At 38.2% G+C, this 14,736-nt stretch overlaps 1 protein-coding gene across 1 annotated transcript in view; it reads right to left on the reverse strand.

Moving 5' to 3' along the window:
• The window catches only part of lrrk1 (leucine-rich repeat kinase 1), a 150,066-nt gene extending 135,330 nt beyond the window's left edge, over positions 1-14,736 (reverse strand). Inside the window, exons 1-2 of the mRNA XM_049465458.1 lie at positions 14,587-14,736; positions 8,034-8,211 (exon numbers count right to left, since the gene is read on the reverse strand). Of these exons, the coding sequence (XP_049321415.1) occupies positions 8,034-8,115 (82 nt within the window). The 5' untranslated portion in view covers positions 8,116-8,211; positions 14,587-14,736. The remainder of the gene's footprint in view (positions 1-8,033; positions 8,212-14,586) is intronic.

Here is a 14,736-nt window from a genome sequence, read left to right on the forward strand (position 1 = left end):
AAAGAAATCAGCCAAGATATCAGGAAGAGATTTGTGCATATGCACAATCTGGTTCATCCTTGCCATCATGCCACATAAGGAAGGAGATGGGTTCTGTGTCCCAGAGATAAACGTACTTTCATCTGAAATGTGTGGATCAACCCAAGAACAAAAGACAAAGACCCTGTAAAGATGCTGCTAAAGCTGGTAAGAGTGTGTGTCATTATCCACAGTAAAATGAGTTCTGTATCAACATGGGTTGAAAGGGCACTCGGCCAAGAAGAAGCCAATACTCAAAAAAAAAACATAAAGCCAGATTTATGTTTGTAAATGCACACAGGACCAAAGACCTTAATTTGGGAGACATGTCCTGTGGTCTGACAAAGCTAAAATTGAACCGTTTGGCCATTATGACCATTGTTACGTTTGGAAGAAAAAGGAAAAAGCTTGCAAGCCTGAGAATACCATCCCAACTGTGAAACATGGGGGTGGAAGCATCAGAATTAAAAAGGTGCTTTTTATATTTACTCAGGTTAAAATCTGTTTGTTTGATAATCTGAAAAATCTAAGTATGACAAAAATGCAAAAACAAAAGAAATCTGTAAGGAGGCAAATACTTTTTCACGCCACTGTATACCCAAATGCTGCTTTATAAATTCATTATTCTATGCCTATGAATGTTGCGTTAGGAAACCTCAATGTGTGTAGTCTTCAAATGAAGTATAACCTAATTATTTTGGCTTTTTATTTTAAAATACATTATAAATGTTCTGTATAAATCTCTGTTTTTATCAGTTTACCCATACCAGTAAATAAATGCTTTGAATCTGAACCAACACTCAAGCAGTGCTATCACATTCCGGCCTGTGAAAGGTTACCCAACCCCTGCTGAGAGTGAATCCATCACTAATGATGCTGAGAGTGCAGGAAAAAAAACAGCTATTGCACAAATTTCACCTTTACAGTGTCATTGAATGATGCTGTCTGTTTTGTTCAAATCTTTTCACATCAGGTTTATCCACAGAAAACCGACTTTCTGTGCATGATGTGAATGTAGCAGATGCCCATTTTTGTATTATTTCTAATCAATATCACTGAACACGTCTATTTTCTGGTCTATTTTCATAGCTAAGCTTAGCAAACAAAACTGTAATTCTTAAAAAAATTTTAAAGTCAAATGAGCACTGGATGTTAATCTACACAGATTTCTATCCTAAAAACTGTTTATTTGGGTGATTAAGTTTATTCCGTTTATTTACAGTAATCTTAGACTTTCAGACTTTCTGCTGCTCCAGCAGTGCTAGCCAGGCTTAGCAGCAGACTACAGGCCAATAATACTCATCTTTGAAGAGCAAAAGAGCTAGCGCTTAGCGGGTAATGCTAATGCTGCTCCAGCAGTGCTAGCCCGGGTTAGAAGTAGGCTACACTCTGATATACTCACATCTGTATGGTGAAAGAGCTAGTGCTTAGCATGGTTAGCAGTTAATACTAACGCTGCTCCAGCAGTGCTAGCCGGGGTTAGAAGTAGGCTACACTCCGATATACTCGCATCTGAATGGTGAAAGAGCTAGTGCTTAGCGTGGTTAGCGGTTAATGCTAACGCTGCTCCAGCAGTACTAGCCGGGGTTAGCAGCAGGCTACAGGCTAATAGTACTTGCCTCTGAGCAATGAAAAAATGAACAATTATTGCGGTTAGACGCTACTGATAATTCTGCTCGAGCAGAGCTAGCCGGGGTTAGCAGCAGGCTACAGAGCCAGCGCTTAGCGCGATTAAATAGCATTAATTTAACAAGAAAAGTCTTTAACAAGATATTGCATAAAATAATAATAGAGTAGCAAATTAAATAATGAAACAATAAAATAATACCATATACCACAAAAAAATACCAAAATACTCAAATGCAGAATAATAGAAAATATTTGAAAATCTCCTTAAAGCTTAATAGTAATTAGCAAAGCAAAAAACAAAACAGACTGCTTTTAAGACAGAATACTGCTTCAATGACCATATAGATTTTTCACAACATATCTCAGTGACAATGTATTGCGTATGATACAATATGACACACCTCTACTCCCAACTCATTTGCTAATTACTAATTAGGGGATGCATGATGATATCAGAATTACAGTACAGGTCAAAGGTTAAACACACCTTAAATTCAGAGCTTTTTGTTGTCATTTAAAACTTAAGAAAAACATGGAATTATTTAGTAAACCAAAAAAGGACAAACCAGAATATGTTTTATATTTTAGATGTTTAGATGACAGCTTTGCATGCCTTGGCTGGATTTTCTCAGTCAGCTTTATGATGTAGAGTCACCTGGAATTCAGGCTTTTAGTTAACAGCTGTGCTGAACTCGTCAAGAGTTAATTACTTGATTTTCTTGTCTCTTAATGTGTTTGAGAGCATCAGTTGTAAAATTGTGAAGAGGTAGAGCTGGTATTTGAGTAAAATTCTAATCCATATTATGGCAAGAATTACTCAATTTAGTAAAGAAATCCGAAACATTTCAAGAACTTTAAAATTATCGTCAAGTGCGTTGTGAAGACCATCTAAAACGTTATGATGAAACTGGCTCTTATCAGGACCGCTCCAAGAAAAGAAGAGCAAGAGTTTTCTCTGTTGTACAGAGTTCATCAGAGTTACCAGCCTTAAAAAAACGCAAGTTTACAGCATTCCAGACACAAGCATCTAAATGCTTCACAGAGTACTTTGGTTTGTTTAATACTTTTGAGTTACTACATGATTCCATGATGACTTCAGTATTCATTTACAAATGTACTTTATAAAAAATAAATAAAAACATAAAATAAGAAGGTGTGACTGGTACTGTATATTTGTATCGAATTATAATTATTTTTATTAGAATAATCAGAATCGTTCGATATGTTCAATATTGCAAACACTTGTTTTGCATTCATTTTTTATACATTACAAGTTATACGGGGTGTGTAGTCTCTCTGTCAGTAAATGTGTATGTCAGCATCCGCAGATTTATACATGTGTAATATTAGATTCCCACACTGGTGCATCCCTACACCTGATTTAGCTAATTACCTAAATAACATGCACAATGACATGCCACATACCATGGGGCAAAAATGAATACAGAGTCCCATGACTTTTGGCATGTCCAATGAAAGCTAAAGAATGCTGCACTGATCTGCAGGATATAAGTGTAGGGCCTCCCACACTGAATGAGGATGTGATTTGTGCCAGAATCACTCATTTGTGCACATGGACAATTCTAGCCAGACACCACCGGTCACAATCACCCCCATACACTGCACTGTCTACTGTGGGTGGTAAAGCCTTCTCTGATATAATTCTGGCTGGTACACACACACACACACACACACACACACACACACACACACACACACACACACACACACACACACACACACACAAATACACACACACACAAACACACATACACACACACACACACACAACACTGTTGATCAAGGAATGTTAAATAAAATCCCTCACCCAACTGCACCATCTATCAGGTCTCAATCAAAGCTTTTTGATGTTCAAGTTTAAGATCTATAGCGCCTTGGTCAATTGCAAAAGTCTTTGGTATCGTGAGAAGGAAAAATAAATAAATAAATAAAAAATACACCTTTCACGGCTCAAAACGTGCAAAAGGCATGTACTTATTCTCTTAAGTAATCATGGGTGTGTTTTGAGCATAATTTAAAATAAACCAATCAGTGTGTCACTTGCTATTCCCTTTAAGAGGCAGGTGAGCTCTGACTTTCGCATGTTTGTATCTTAACAGTGTGACGCTTTGTGCATCTCAGCAGAGGATAGTGACCTGCGCATTCACACTGTGAAGGTACACCAGCAGCTCAATTAAGAGAACAGTAGTGTTATTTTATTCTTTATTCTGATTATTGTTAAGTTTCAGGTCGAGTTTCGAACTCTGCCGCTATTTTAAAGGCGCGGGCACAAGGCGTGAAAATAGACCTTTGACTGGGTGTAAGACAGGAAGGGGCATCACGACGTATCTTGCGCAGGGTGTAAGACAGGGCCCTTAGGGTCCTAGTTCTGGGTGACCTATGCTCTGCACATTTTGGTGTTCTCACTGATTCCAAGCCACCTAATCCAGCTAATCATCTAATAATCACTAATCACTAATTACCAATGAATAATCAAATTTCTATTCTGAGATAAATATAGAGTTAGAGGACAGGTGGTTCTCCAGGTTCAAGTTTGGGAAGCACTGTAACTTACAGTAAAGGGGGCTGATACTACATGCAGCTTAAGCCCCAGCAGAAATAGACTGTGTCCGTTGTCAAGACGTATTTAGAGCATGAGTCCTTTCACTTCTTTTTTTCTATATTTAATCTGCAGACGTTGAGGTTCCTCAAACCGTAAACACCAGCAGATGGTTTGCTCTGCTTTCAGAACAGCATTTTACTTGAAAACCAGCCAGTCATTCCTCAGCTACAGTGTACACAGCTGATTCTCACACATGATAAAGTACACAGCCGTGTATTTCACACATATTATATATCGCACCTTTAACACCCTTCATTAAAAACACATTGTGTGAGCAGCGCGGCCCGTGCTAAAGCGAAACTAACAAGAGAGTCTAAAAGCGGAGAGAGTGTGCATTTCTAGCGCAGAAAAACGGGCCAAAGAGTCTAAAAGCGGAGAGAGTGCGCATTTCTAAAAGTTGCCGTAATTAAGGAGTTTAATATTAAGAGACATCATGAAATGAAACATCAATTTGAAAAATCTTAGTTTACACAACACTGTCAAATATAAAGATAGTAAGTCAAGTAAAATGGTGTGTACATGAAATAATCAGGAAAAAAAAGTATTATTTAAAGTGGTATATTTCATTATTTGTTTTATTATAGAGTGTGGCCCGTGACTTCAAGTATATTTCTCCTTCTGGCCCCCAACAAAAAAAGTTTGGACACCCCTGATTTACAGTGTCTGGGCCAGCAATGCGGACCTGCTGCAGACAGTAAACTGTGAAGTTAAATTAACCGAAAACAACCGTCCACCTGGAGGACTGGAGGATACACAACAGCATTTTACCCAGGAGAGAGTGCCAATCCATATCTAGACACACAGTCATACATGGAATGAGGATGTGATTTCTGCCAATTTTTTTGCTCATTTTCATGGACAGTTCTTCATGGACAGACACCACTGGTCACGATCATCGCTACCTGCTGATATGTCCACTGCAGGTGGTTATGTCTTGTATGATGTGGTGCTGGGCAGTATGACCAAATTTAAAAAGATCCACAGCACATCAAAGTGTTTTTTTGTGCGTGTGTTTTTTTTTTTTTTGCATGACTGGGTTTTATATAGGGTTATGACCTATTATACTGTCAGGACTAGTGCTGGGTATTGAAATTGGATCCTAAAAAGGCACCAACTGAAACGTCTCGGTACTACCGAGTAACAAGGAAATCGACAAAAAATTTGTGCCTGTTTTTGATACTTTGTGCATGAAGCATGCATAAACACTCCAAACGTGGAGAGTGCGCACATCGCCCTGGCACACACAAGCGGAGAGAGTACGCAGAAACACGCTGAGCATGTTCGTGGTGATCATTCACACTGTTCACTTGCTGCTGATTTATGAATTAATTTCTAGTGTTGTGATCCTGGAATTTCCACATGGTTTCATTTTCATTTTGGGATTGCATGAACTTTTGAACTCAAAACTTTGGTGATAACACACCCTGGATGATTCACATCTAAATTTAAATGAGCTCAATAAATGCGCAGGCAGGTGCTTAACAAAGCAGAATTTAGAACAATTTGTTTAATGTGTTTAGTGAAGGACTACCAAACAGTACTCAACCGTTCTTAGTTTCCTTCTCAGATGAAAGATAAAGAATGCTACACTGACATGTGGGATATGCATCTGGGTTTCCTGCATTGAATGTGCAAATGTGAGAAATGTGAATGTTAATTTATTTTAGTACCGTATTTTTCAGACTATAAGGTGCACCTGAACCCCTTCAATTTTCCCAAATATTATCGGTGTGCCTTATAATCACTGACACATATCAGTTTATTCTATTCTGTTTATTCTACTAGTAGAAGCTTTACACTCAGCCAGTTACTTGACAGTTATGGGTACAGGCTGTCAAATACTACTTCTACTGTTACACACGTACACACTTTTTGCTGTTTATGTGATTTGTGTGTATGTGGGTGTGGGTGTGGGTGTGAGCAAGAGAGAGAACTACCTGCTGAAGCAATGACTGTTTATTAGGGGTGTCACGATTCTCTAAATCCTCGATTTGATTTTATTTCCGATTTTAGGATCATGATTCGATTCAATTCGATTCAATTTTTCTGCTGTAAAAAATTCGATTTTTTACAGCAGAGGCCTATGCCAGTTTTAGATTAGTCTATGGTCAGTCATTGGTTTGATTCATCAAATTTACAATATCTTATTTCAAAAGGTGGGTTTGATATAAGTGATGCAAAGTGATACAAGTGATCTGTAATACACCACATTAGGCACTAATTGTCAAATTGAAATAATTTAATTAAGATATATATGTAATGCCATCTAGTGGCTTTTTTTGGTAGCAGCAATGTGCACTATTAAAACAGCAATGTGCAACATAACAAAATAATAAAAAATACAGGAACAGTCATGTACAAAATAATAGAACATTTAGAGCCTTAACAAACTGAACTCTATCCTACTATAACAGTTAAACATGAAAAATAAGACTAAGACTTTTTCAGTCCCTGAGTATGACAATTTTTTTTCTTTAATAAAGATATAATATTAACTTTATCTGAGATAGAAGATGCTCCTTAAGGTACCAAAACTATTAACATATTTGAGGCTAAACAAAAAAACTGTTATTCTTATATTTTCAAGTTTTTCTTTAAGAAGATGAGAATGTCCACATTCTCTGGAGAAAGTCGGCTACAGCGTGCTGCGCCATTTGCGTAGCGTGCTGCGTCATTTGTGTAGTGACCACAGCCAGGCTTCTTTAGTGCCACATCTATTCTCAATCAAGAAATCACATATTTAGGACCAGCCTGATAAAGCAAAGTAGACCAAAAGATACTTGAAAGTTAGACATCATGCCAAGATCCAAATAAATTCAGAAACAAATTAGAAAGAATGTTATCAAGCTCTATCAGCCTGGAATCCATTTTTTCAGTTTTGGGACTCCGGCGAACCACAGTGAGAACCACTATTCACAAATAGCAAAAGTATGTAATAGTGGTGACTCTACCCAGGAGTGTCCAGCCAACCAAATTTACCCCAAGAGGGCAGCAACAACTCATACAAGAGGTCACAAACAACTCCACAACATCTAAAGAACTGCAGGCCTCGCTTGTCTCAGTTAAGGTCAGTGTTCACGACTTTACTATAAGAAAGAGACTGGGCAAAAATGCCAAGTGCCAAAGAAGAGCAAAAAGAACATTAAAGCTCATTTCAATTTTTCAGAAAACATCTTGATTATGCATATCAAGTCTGATGTGTTTGCAGAAAGAATGGGACAACACTTCTGTGCCTGGTGTGCTGAGTACCAAAAGAAATGGCATTTGAGTGTGTGTCTGTGAGCAAGAGAGAGAACTACCTGCTGAAGCAATGCCTGTTTACATCGCTAAAAGACTCTAAAAGATGCTAAAAGACGCTAAAATGCCACCAGGTTCTGTAAAATCGCTAAAAGAGGGCTGGATGTTCGTTCCAAAAATAGTAGTATGATTAATGCGTTAAAAAAATGAAGTTTCCACTGAATACATTATCGTTATGCTTAAAAAGCATAACCTCAGCATTGTCAAGCTCTAGTCTTATCCTTAAATCAGCGAAATAAAAAAATGTCTTATAATGACAATAATATTTACTTTTTTTTTTTTTTTTTTTTTTTATTGTTCTTCATGTAACAAAAAATCACCCAAACTAAAATAGAAATGATGTGAAGTGATGTTTGACAACATATAGAACACACTGACTCACACATATAGCACCAAAGCACATACATACAAGCCAAACAATAAAAAGACATTAACAACAATTATTTATTCAAAAAAGCAGACTCACCATCTTGCTCAGTAGGGCTGCAGACTGGCTGTGCTTCAGAATCCTCAGAGTCTTCAGCGTCTCCAACATTCCAGTACGACATGTTGCTGCACTCCAGAACTCATCTCAGACTGACTGCATCATCCTAGAGTCGTCCAGGAACATCAACCACGCTGCTAACGTTACGTTACTCATTCATCTGTATATAAAAAAAGAAAAGAAAACAACAGTAAGGAAAGATAGAAGCTGATTGGCTGGTTATGTGAAAGTAAAGCAAATAGCACCCAGAGCCAGTAGAGCCGGCAGTCTTATCTCAAGCCTCATGATCTCATTATCTCTACAGCACTTCAGATAGTGCCAAAGGTTCTGCTCACTTTTAAGACAAGAAAATAAAATGTCAGCCTAACAGCGGCCATGCCTGACTAACGAACACAAACACTTACTGTACTGCACTGGTCAGATCAATACAACATAATCAATTAATTGTATCTTTTTTATATGATTTTGGTACCTCACAGCATATTATAAGCAAAAGACTAGTATTGTGAACAGACTGCTACACAAAACACTATAATCATGCAATATACAGTGTGTGATTTCTAATTTTGTGCATGTTTGTCACTCTTAAATCTTTCAGATCATCAAACTAACTTAAATATTAGTCAAAGACAACACAAGTAAACACAAAATGCAATTTCTAATGAAGGTTTTCATAATTAAGGAAGAAAAATCCAAACCTACATGAGTTCACACCAGAGTTCACACCGGTGCTCAATTTCTCTAGCTCCACCCAGGCCTGATTACTGCCACACCTGTTCTCAATCAAGAAATCACTTGGTAGGACCTGCCTGACAAAGTGAAGTAGACCAAAAGATACTCAAAAGCTAGATATCATACCAATATCCAAAGAAATTCAGGAACAAATGAGAAAGAAAGTAAATGATATATATTTATAGCCACTTCTAAAGTTTTGGGTCTCACAAATCCACAAATGGGGAACAAAATTACCCCAAGAGGGCAGCGATGACTCCTCCAAAAGATCACAAAAGACCCCACAACAACATTCAAACAACTGCAGGCCCTCTTTCCTCAGTTAAGGTCAGTATTTATGACTCCACCACAGCAAAGAGACTGGGTAAAAATGGCCTACATGGCAGAGTGCCAGGAGTAAAAAACACTTCTGAGCAAAATGGACATTAAAACTCATTTAAATTCTCCAGAAAACATCTTGATGATCCCCAAGAATGATGTGTTTGCAGAAAGAATGGGACATTTGATTGGTGTCCTTGGTACCAAAAGGACTATGTTGCAGGACTTAAATGCAGGAACAGATTAATACAGATTAGTACATTAATAAATTAAATTAAAGTTGTACAGTCAGGGGCTCTGGGTCGTAAAGCAGACTAAGGTGCTGCCACTAAAATCAGGAGTTCACCAGTTTAAATCCTGGTCATGCAGTTTGCTATCAGCTACTGGAGCCCTGAGAGAGCACAATTGGCCTTGCTCTCTTTGGGTGGGTAGTTGGTGCTCTCTCCCCACATTACTCCTAAGGTGATGTTGATCAGCACATGGCGTCTGTGAGCTGACGTATCAGAACAGAGTCGCTGCATTTTCCTCCGAGTGCACTGTGATGCTTCTCAGCAGAAGTTTAAAAAGAGGCGGTGATTGACTTCACATGTATCGGAGGAAGCATGTGCTAGGCTTCACCCTAGTGTGGGTGGGATTATTGGCATAGCTAATTTGTGGAGAAAAGTGGGATCAAAACCTGAATTATTTTAGGTTTATACTGCCTGCAATCAAATAAAATCAAAAGTAAATATAAAGAACACTGTATTTATTAATTTATTTATTTATTTTATTTACTTTCCATACTGTCCCAACTTTGTGTGATTTTGGGTGAATTAATACAGTTCTATTCTAAGGTTTTAAGCACCAGTAAAAATTAAAATAACCTTTTTTAGTTTTAGTCTTCAGACTAGCAGACCACATTTATGTTAATCTGCTTCTGTTCTTTACAGTAAAAAACTTTTATTGCTGAGAGAAATTATTTTATGTGAATGTGAATAGATGCCTAATAGTTGTGCGTTTCAACGTGAGACCAATAAGACTATTTTAAACCTACAGTAACCAACATCCACCCATAAACAACACCGATCTGCACCCCCAACAAAGGCCTTCCCAGTGCTGGAGCAACCATGCTGTCTTACAGACATGACTCATTTTTTTCCCTTGGCCTGGAACACTGAAGTCATTGGTCACTGTTACAAACAGGCCAGGCCTTATTTTGTGTTCTACAGTAGGCTATTTACTCTGAATATGAATGAGGTGACAGTGGCTGTCCCAGTGGCACTACCACACACTGTTTGTGCCATTTGGTCTTCGCCAACACAGATGAAGAGCTTCCTTTACTGCAGGTCAGCCCTGTTTCTTAAACCACGTCGGAACTATTCAGTTTCGGGAAATCATGCTCTGCTGTTTGCTGTGTTACAGAAATCATGCCTTGTATGTGTTAACAATGCTGGCCAATTAAGCTTGATTCTATGCAACAATGGGGTAGGGGACATTTGTTGTCCAGGCAACTGCCCTAATTTTAAAAGCGCTTCAGGAAACCTGGGACATACCAAGGTTGGAGTGGGATAACCACAAAGCTAACACCCAGGTGTAGCAGGGATGGAGTGGGATAGATGCAATGTTAATAGATAGGGGCATAACAGGGTTGGAGTGGGATAGCCGCAATGCTAAAAGCAAGACTCAGCAGGATAGGAGTGGGAAAGCCAATGAGAGAACAGTTGCTCATAGCAGGAATTGAGTAGGATAGCTGCAATGCTAACAACTGGGGGCATATCAGAGTTGGAGTTGGATAACCGCAGTGCTAAAAGCGAGGCTCAGCAGGATTGGAGTGGGATAGCCGCAATGCTAAACAGGACACAAAGAGATGATGGCACAATTAAGGTCACCCAGATTTGTAGGAATTCTCCCTAAACACTACTAGTGCATCTAAAAAAAAATAGGATATCATTGAAATGTTACTTTATTTTAGTAGTTCAGTTCAAAATGTAAAAATTAGAATATTATATGAGATCAATTGGTACTTTTGGCAGTGTGCCAAGAACTGAAAACTGAAGATGAAAAAATAAAATCTGCATCTCCATAAAAGTTGTCAGCAGAGTGAAGCATTAAGTGCTGTAAGATTTTCTGGGAAAACCCTGCACTGACTTTAGACTTGATAATAAAACACAATGGACCAACACCAGCAGATGACATGTCTCTCCAAACCATCACTGATCATCAGTAAATTTTACATTTTATTTGTAAATCAAGGGATCAAACTCTGGAGGAAGAGTGGAGAGAGACAGTCCAAGCTGCTTGAGGTCTAGTGTGAAGTTTCGACAATCAGTGATGGTTTTGAGAGCCATGTCATCTGCTGGTGTTGAACCACTGTGTTATATCAAGTCTAAAGTCAAAATCTTACAGCACTTCATGCTTCCCTCTGTTGACTTTTTTTTTGGAGATGCAGATTTCATTTTCCAGCAGGACTTGGCACACTGCCCACACTGCCAAAAGTACTGATTGTTCTTACATAATATTCTAATTTTCTGAGACACTGATTTTTAGCTTCTCATTGGCTGTAAACCATAATCAGAAACAACAAAATAAATAAACACTAGATAGATCACTCTGTGTGTAATACATCTATATAATACAAGTTCATTTTTAACTGAAATAAAGTAGCTTTTCAAGGACATTCAATGTTCAGGCATCAGTGAGAAAGTTGAAGTTGGGCCGGGGCTGGATACTTCAACAAGACAACGACCCTAAACACTAAACACTGCTTAAAATCGACTAAAGCATTCATGCAGAGGAACAAGTACAACGTTCTGGAATAATCATCTCAGTCCCCAGACCTGAATATTATTAAAATCTGTGGTGTGATTTATTTTTTAAGAGGGCTGTTTATGATCAGAAACGATCAAACCTGACTGAACTGGAGATGTTTTGTAAAGAAGAATAATCCAAAATACCTTCAACCAGAAGCCAGACTCTCACTGAAAAAAGCTATAGGAAGAGTTTAGAGGCTGCATTTTCTGCATAAGGAGAATCTACTAAATATTGATGTATTTTTTTCTGTTGGGGTGCCCAAGATTGTTGCACACTTTCTGTAAATCCTATAAACTTCATTTCATTTCTTAAATATCACTGTGTTCACCCGCTATATGATATATTTAACTGCAATTGCTGATTCGAACAACCAATGATTTATAAAGGAAAATCATAAAAATTATCAGGGGTGCCCAAACCTTTTCATACAACTGTATATGCTGGACGTTCTATGTAGCTGCATTAATTGTTTGTTCAACATTAAGCTTGGTGGAAAAACAGTATTTGTTTTGGGTTTTTTTTTTTACCCTCCAGTTGTTTTCGTAGGCCACTTTCAGTCCTACTGGTTTAGCTAGTACTACAGTACAGTACAGCTTCACTGTAACCCAGTGTGGTTGTGGCTGGTGTACTTCAAATACTGCAGCCACCAATCTCTGCTTTAATAGCTATAGAGCTAGGTGTGAAGTGTGTGTATATCTAAAGGTGTGAAAAAAGACACAAACAACAGCAAAATTACGGAGCCCGGGAGGGGCCGTGGATAAAAAAAACAATTAAATCGAGTGAACGATGTAGCAGTTCGTGCTCACGTTTTCTTTAATTAGAGTGAACGATTTGCAATTCGTGCTCACGATTTCTTTAATTCGTGCTCACGATTTCTGTAATTCGTGCGCACGATTTCTGTAATTCGAGTGAACGATTTCTGTAATTCGTGCTCACGTTTTTATGCGCAATAAGACAAGAAGCTCGGAGGGAAAGGAGCATTTTCTCTCTTGATCTGTTACAGGGGTGCAGTAATGATAATCAGTTATCTACCTTTATAACCTGCTGTTATTAATGCACTAGTGTTACAGTTAGATGTACAGTACAGTGAGCAGATTTTGCCTGGTGGTGGAATCTCTACAGCGCGTGGGGGAGAGCCGTCCGCGGCATCGGTTCCCCCGCCGCCAGACACCTGCCGCGCGCGCAGGTCTTCACGGAGCTTATTTACCAACAATGTAGACAAATACAGTCAATTCCAGTCATGATTAAAGGAAACAAACATTACTAATGCAGGATAACTGTGTGTTATTAAAACCAGATCAAAACAAAGTTATAATGCAATGTGGAACTGTTTATAATTTCTTATTTTCAACAATAGTATAACGTAAAGAAGTATAATTATATAAATATACAGCTATAAGACTTAGGTCCAAATGTACACTGTAAAAGTTAATAAAGATAATACAAAATTAATGCAAGGTGTGACAGTTGTCTATGAATGGCTCATATAAGAGCTGCTTTAAATATGTAACACTATATAAAATCAAAATAGCTGGTCTAAAATACTATTAATACAATGTATTAAGATATTTAGTAAATAGGCATTTCATATAATAATTTGGATCAATTTGATAATTTATTCCAATATGTTTCCTAAAATAATTAAGTTTCTATATCTGATGAAATGTCCTGAATATCTGCTTATTCTCAAATCACAGTGTCCTGCCCAGAAACATGCCACAAGCTTCAAATAAAAAAAATATAATAATTATAAACTTCTTAAATGTATATTTTCTGAATTATGTGTTTATTTATTATACAAATTATTAAAATATAGATTAAATCTATCATAAAAGTAATAATGATGTAACCAGATTTAAGAAGGTGTGCATTTCCTTGGAGGCTGGCTGAATGTTATTTAGAAATTAATAAACACATTTGCACATTGCATTATAACTTTGTTTTGATCTGGTTTTAATAACACACAGTTGTCCTGCATCAGTAAAATGTTTGTTTCCTTTATTCATGACTGGAATTGACTGTATTTGTCTACATTGTTGGTAAATAAGCTCCGTGAAGACCTGCGCGCAGGGCAGGTGTCTGGCGGCGGGGGAACCGATGCCGCGGACGGCTCTCCCCCACGCGCTGTAGAGATTCCACCACCAGGCAAAATCTGCTCACTGTACTGTACATCTAACTGTAACACTAGTGCATTAATAACAGCAGGTTATAAAGGTAGATAACTGATTATCATTACTGCACCCCTGTAACAGATCAAGAGAGAAAATGCTCCTTTCCCTCCGAGCTTCTTGTCTTATTGCGCATAAAAACGTGAGCACGAATTACAGAAATCGTTCACTCGAATTACAGAAATCGTGCGCACGAATTACAGAAATCGTGAGCACGAATTAAAGAAATCGTGAGCACGAATTGCAAATCGTTCACTCGAATTAAAGAAAACGTGAGCACGAACTGCTACATCGTTCACTCGATTTTATTATTTTTTTTATCCACGGCCCCTCCCGGGCTCCGTACAAAATAGTGAAACAAGACAAACAATAAGATACAGCAACTGGATAGAGCAGTACACTCTGTCCAGCAGTCGTAGTTAGTCGTAAACCCTGCTTTAAAGTCGTGTATTACACTCAGTCAGCTTCAGCCACGCTGTAAATAACTCCCAGCTTTAATAAAGTCCAGCAGCAGCAGAGCTACTCACCGATATTCCGGCTCCATAAAGCGCAGTCTGAGCTGGTGTGGAGAAAGTAAACAGCGTGTATAAGCGCTGAGCTCCAGTCTGAGACATCCAGCGTGCTGCTCTCTGATCCTCCAGCCGCCTGAAGGACTTCCTGGTGCAGTTCAGCAGGAG

This window comes from Astyanax mexicanus, chromosome 16 (assembly GCF_023375975.1).
Source record: "Astyanax mexicanus isolate ESR-SI-001 chromosome 16, AstMex3_surface, whole genome shotgun sequence".
Lineage (NCBI taxonomy): Eukaryota > Metazoa > Chordata > Actinopteri > Characiformes > Acestrorhamphidae > Astyanax > Astyanax mexicanus.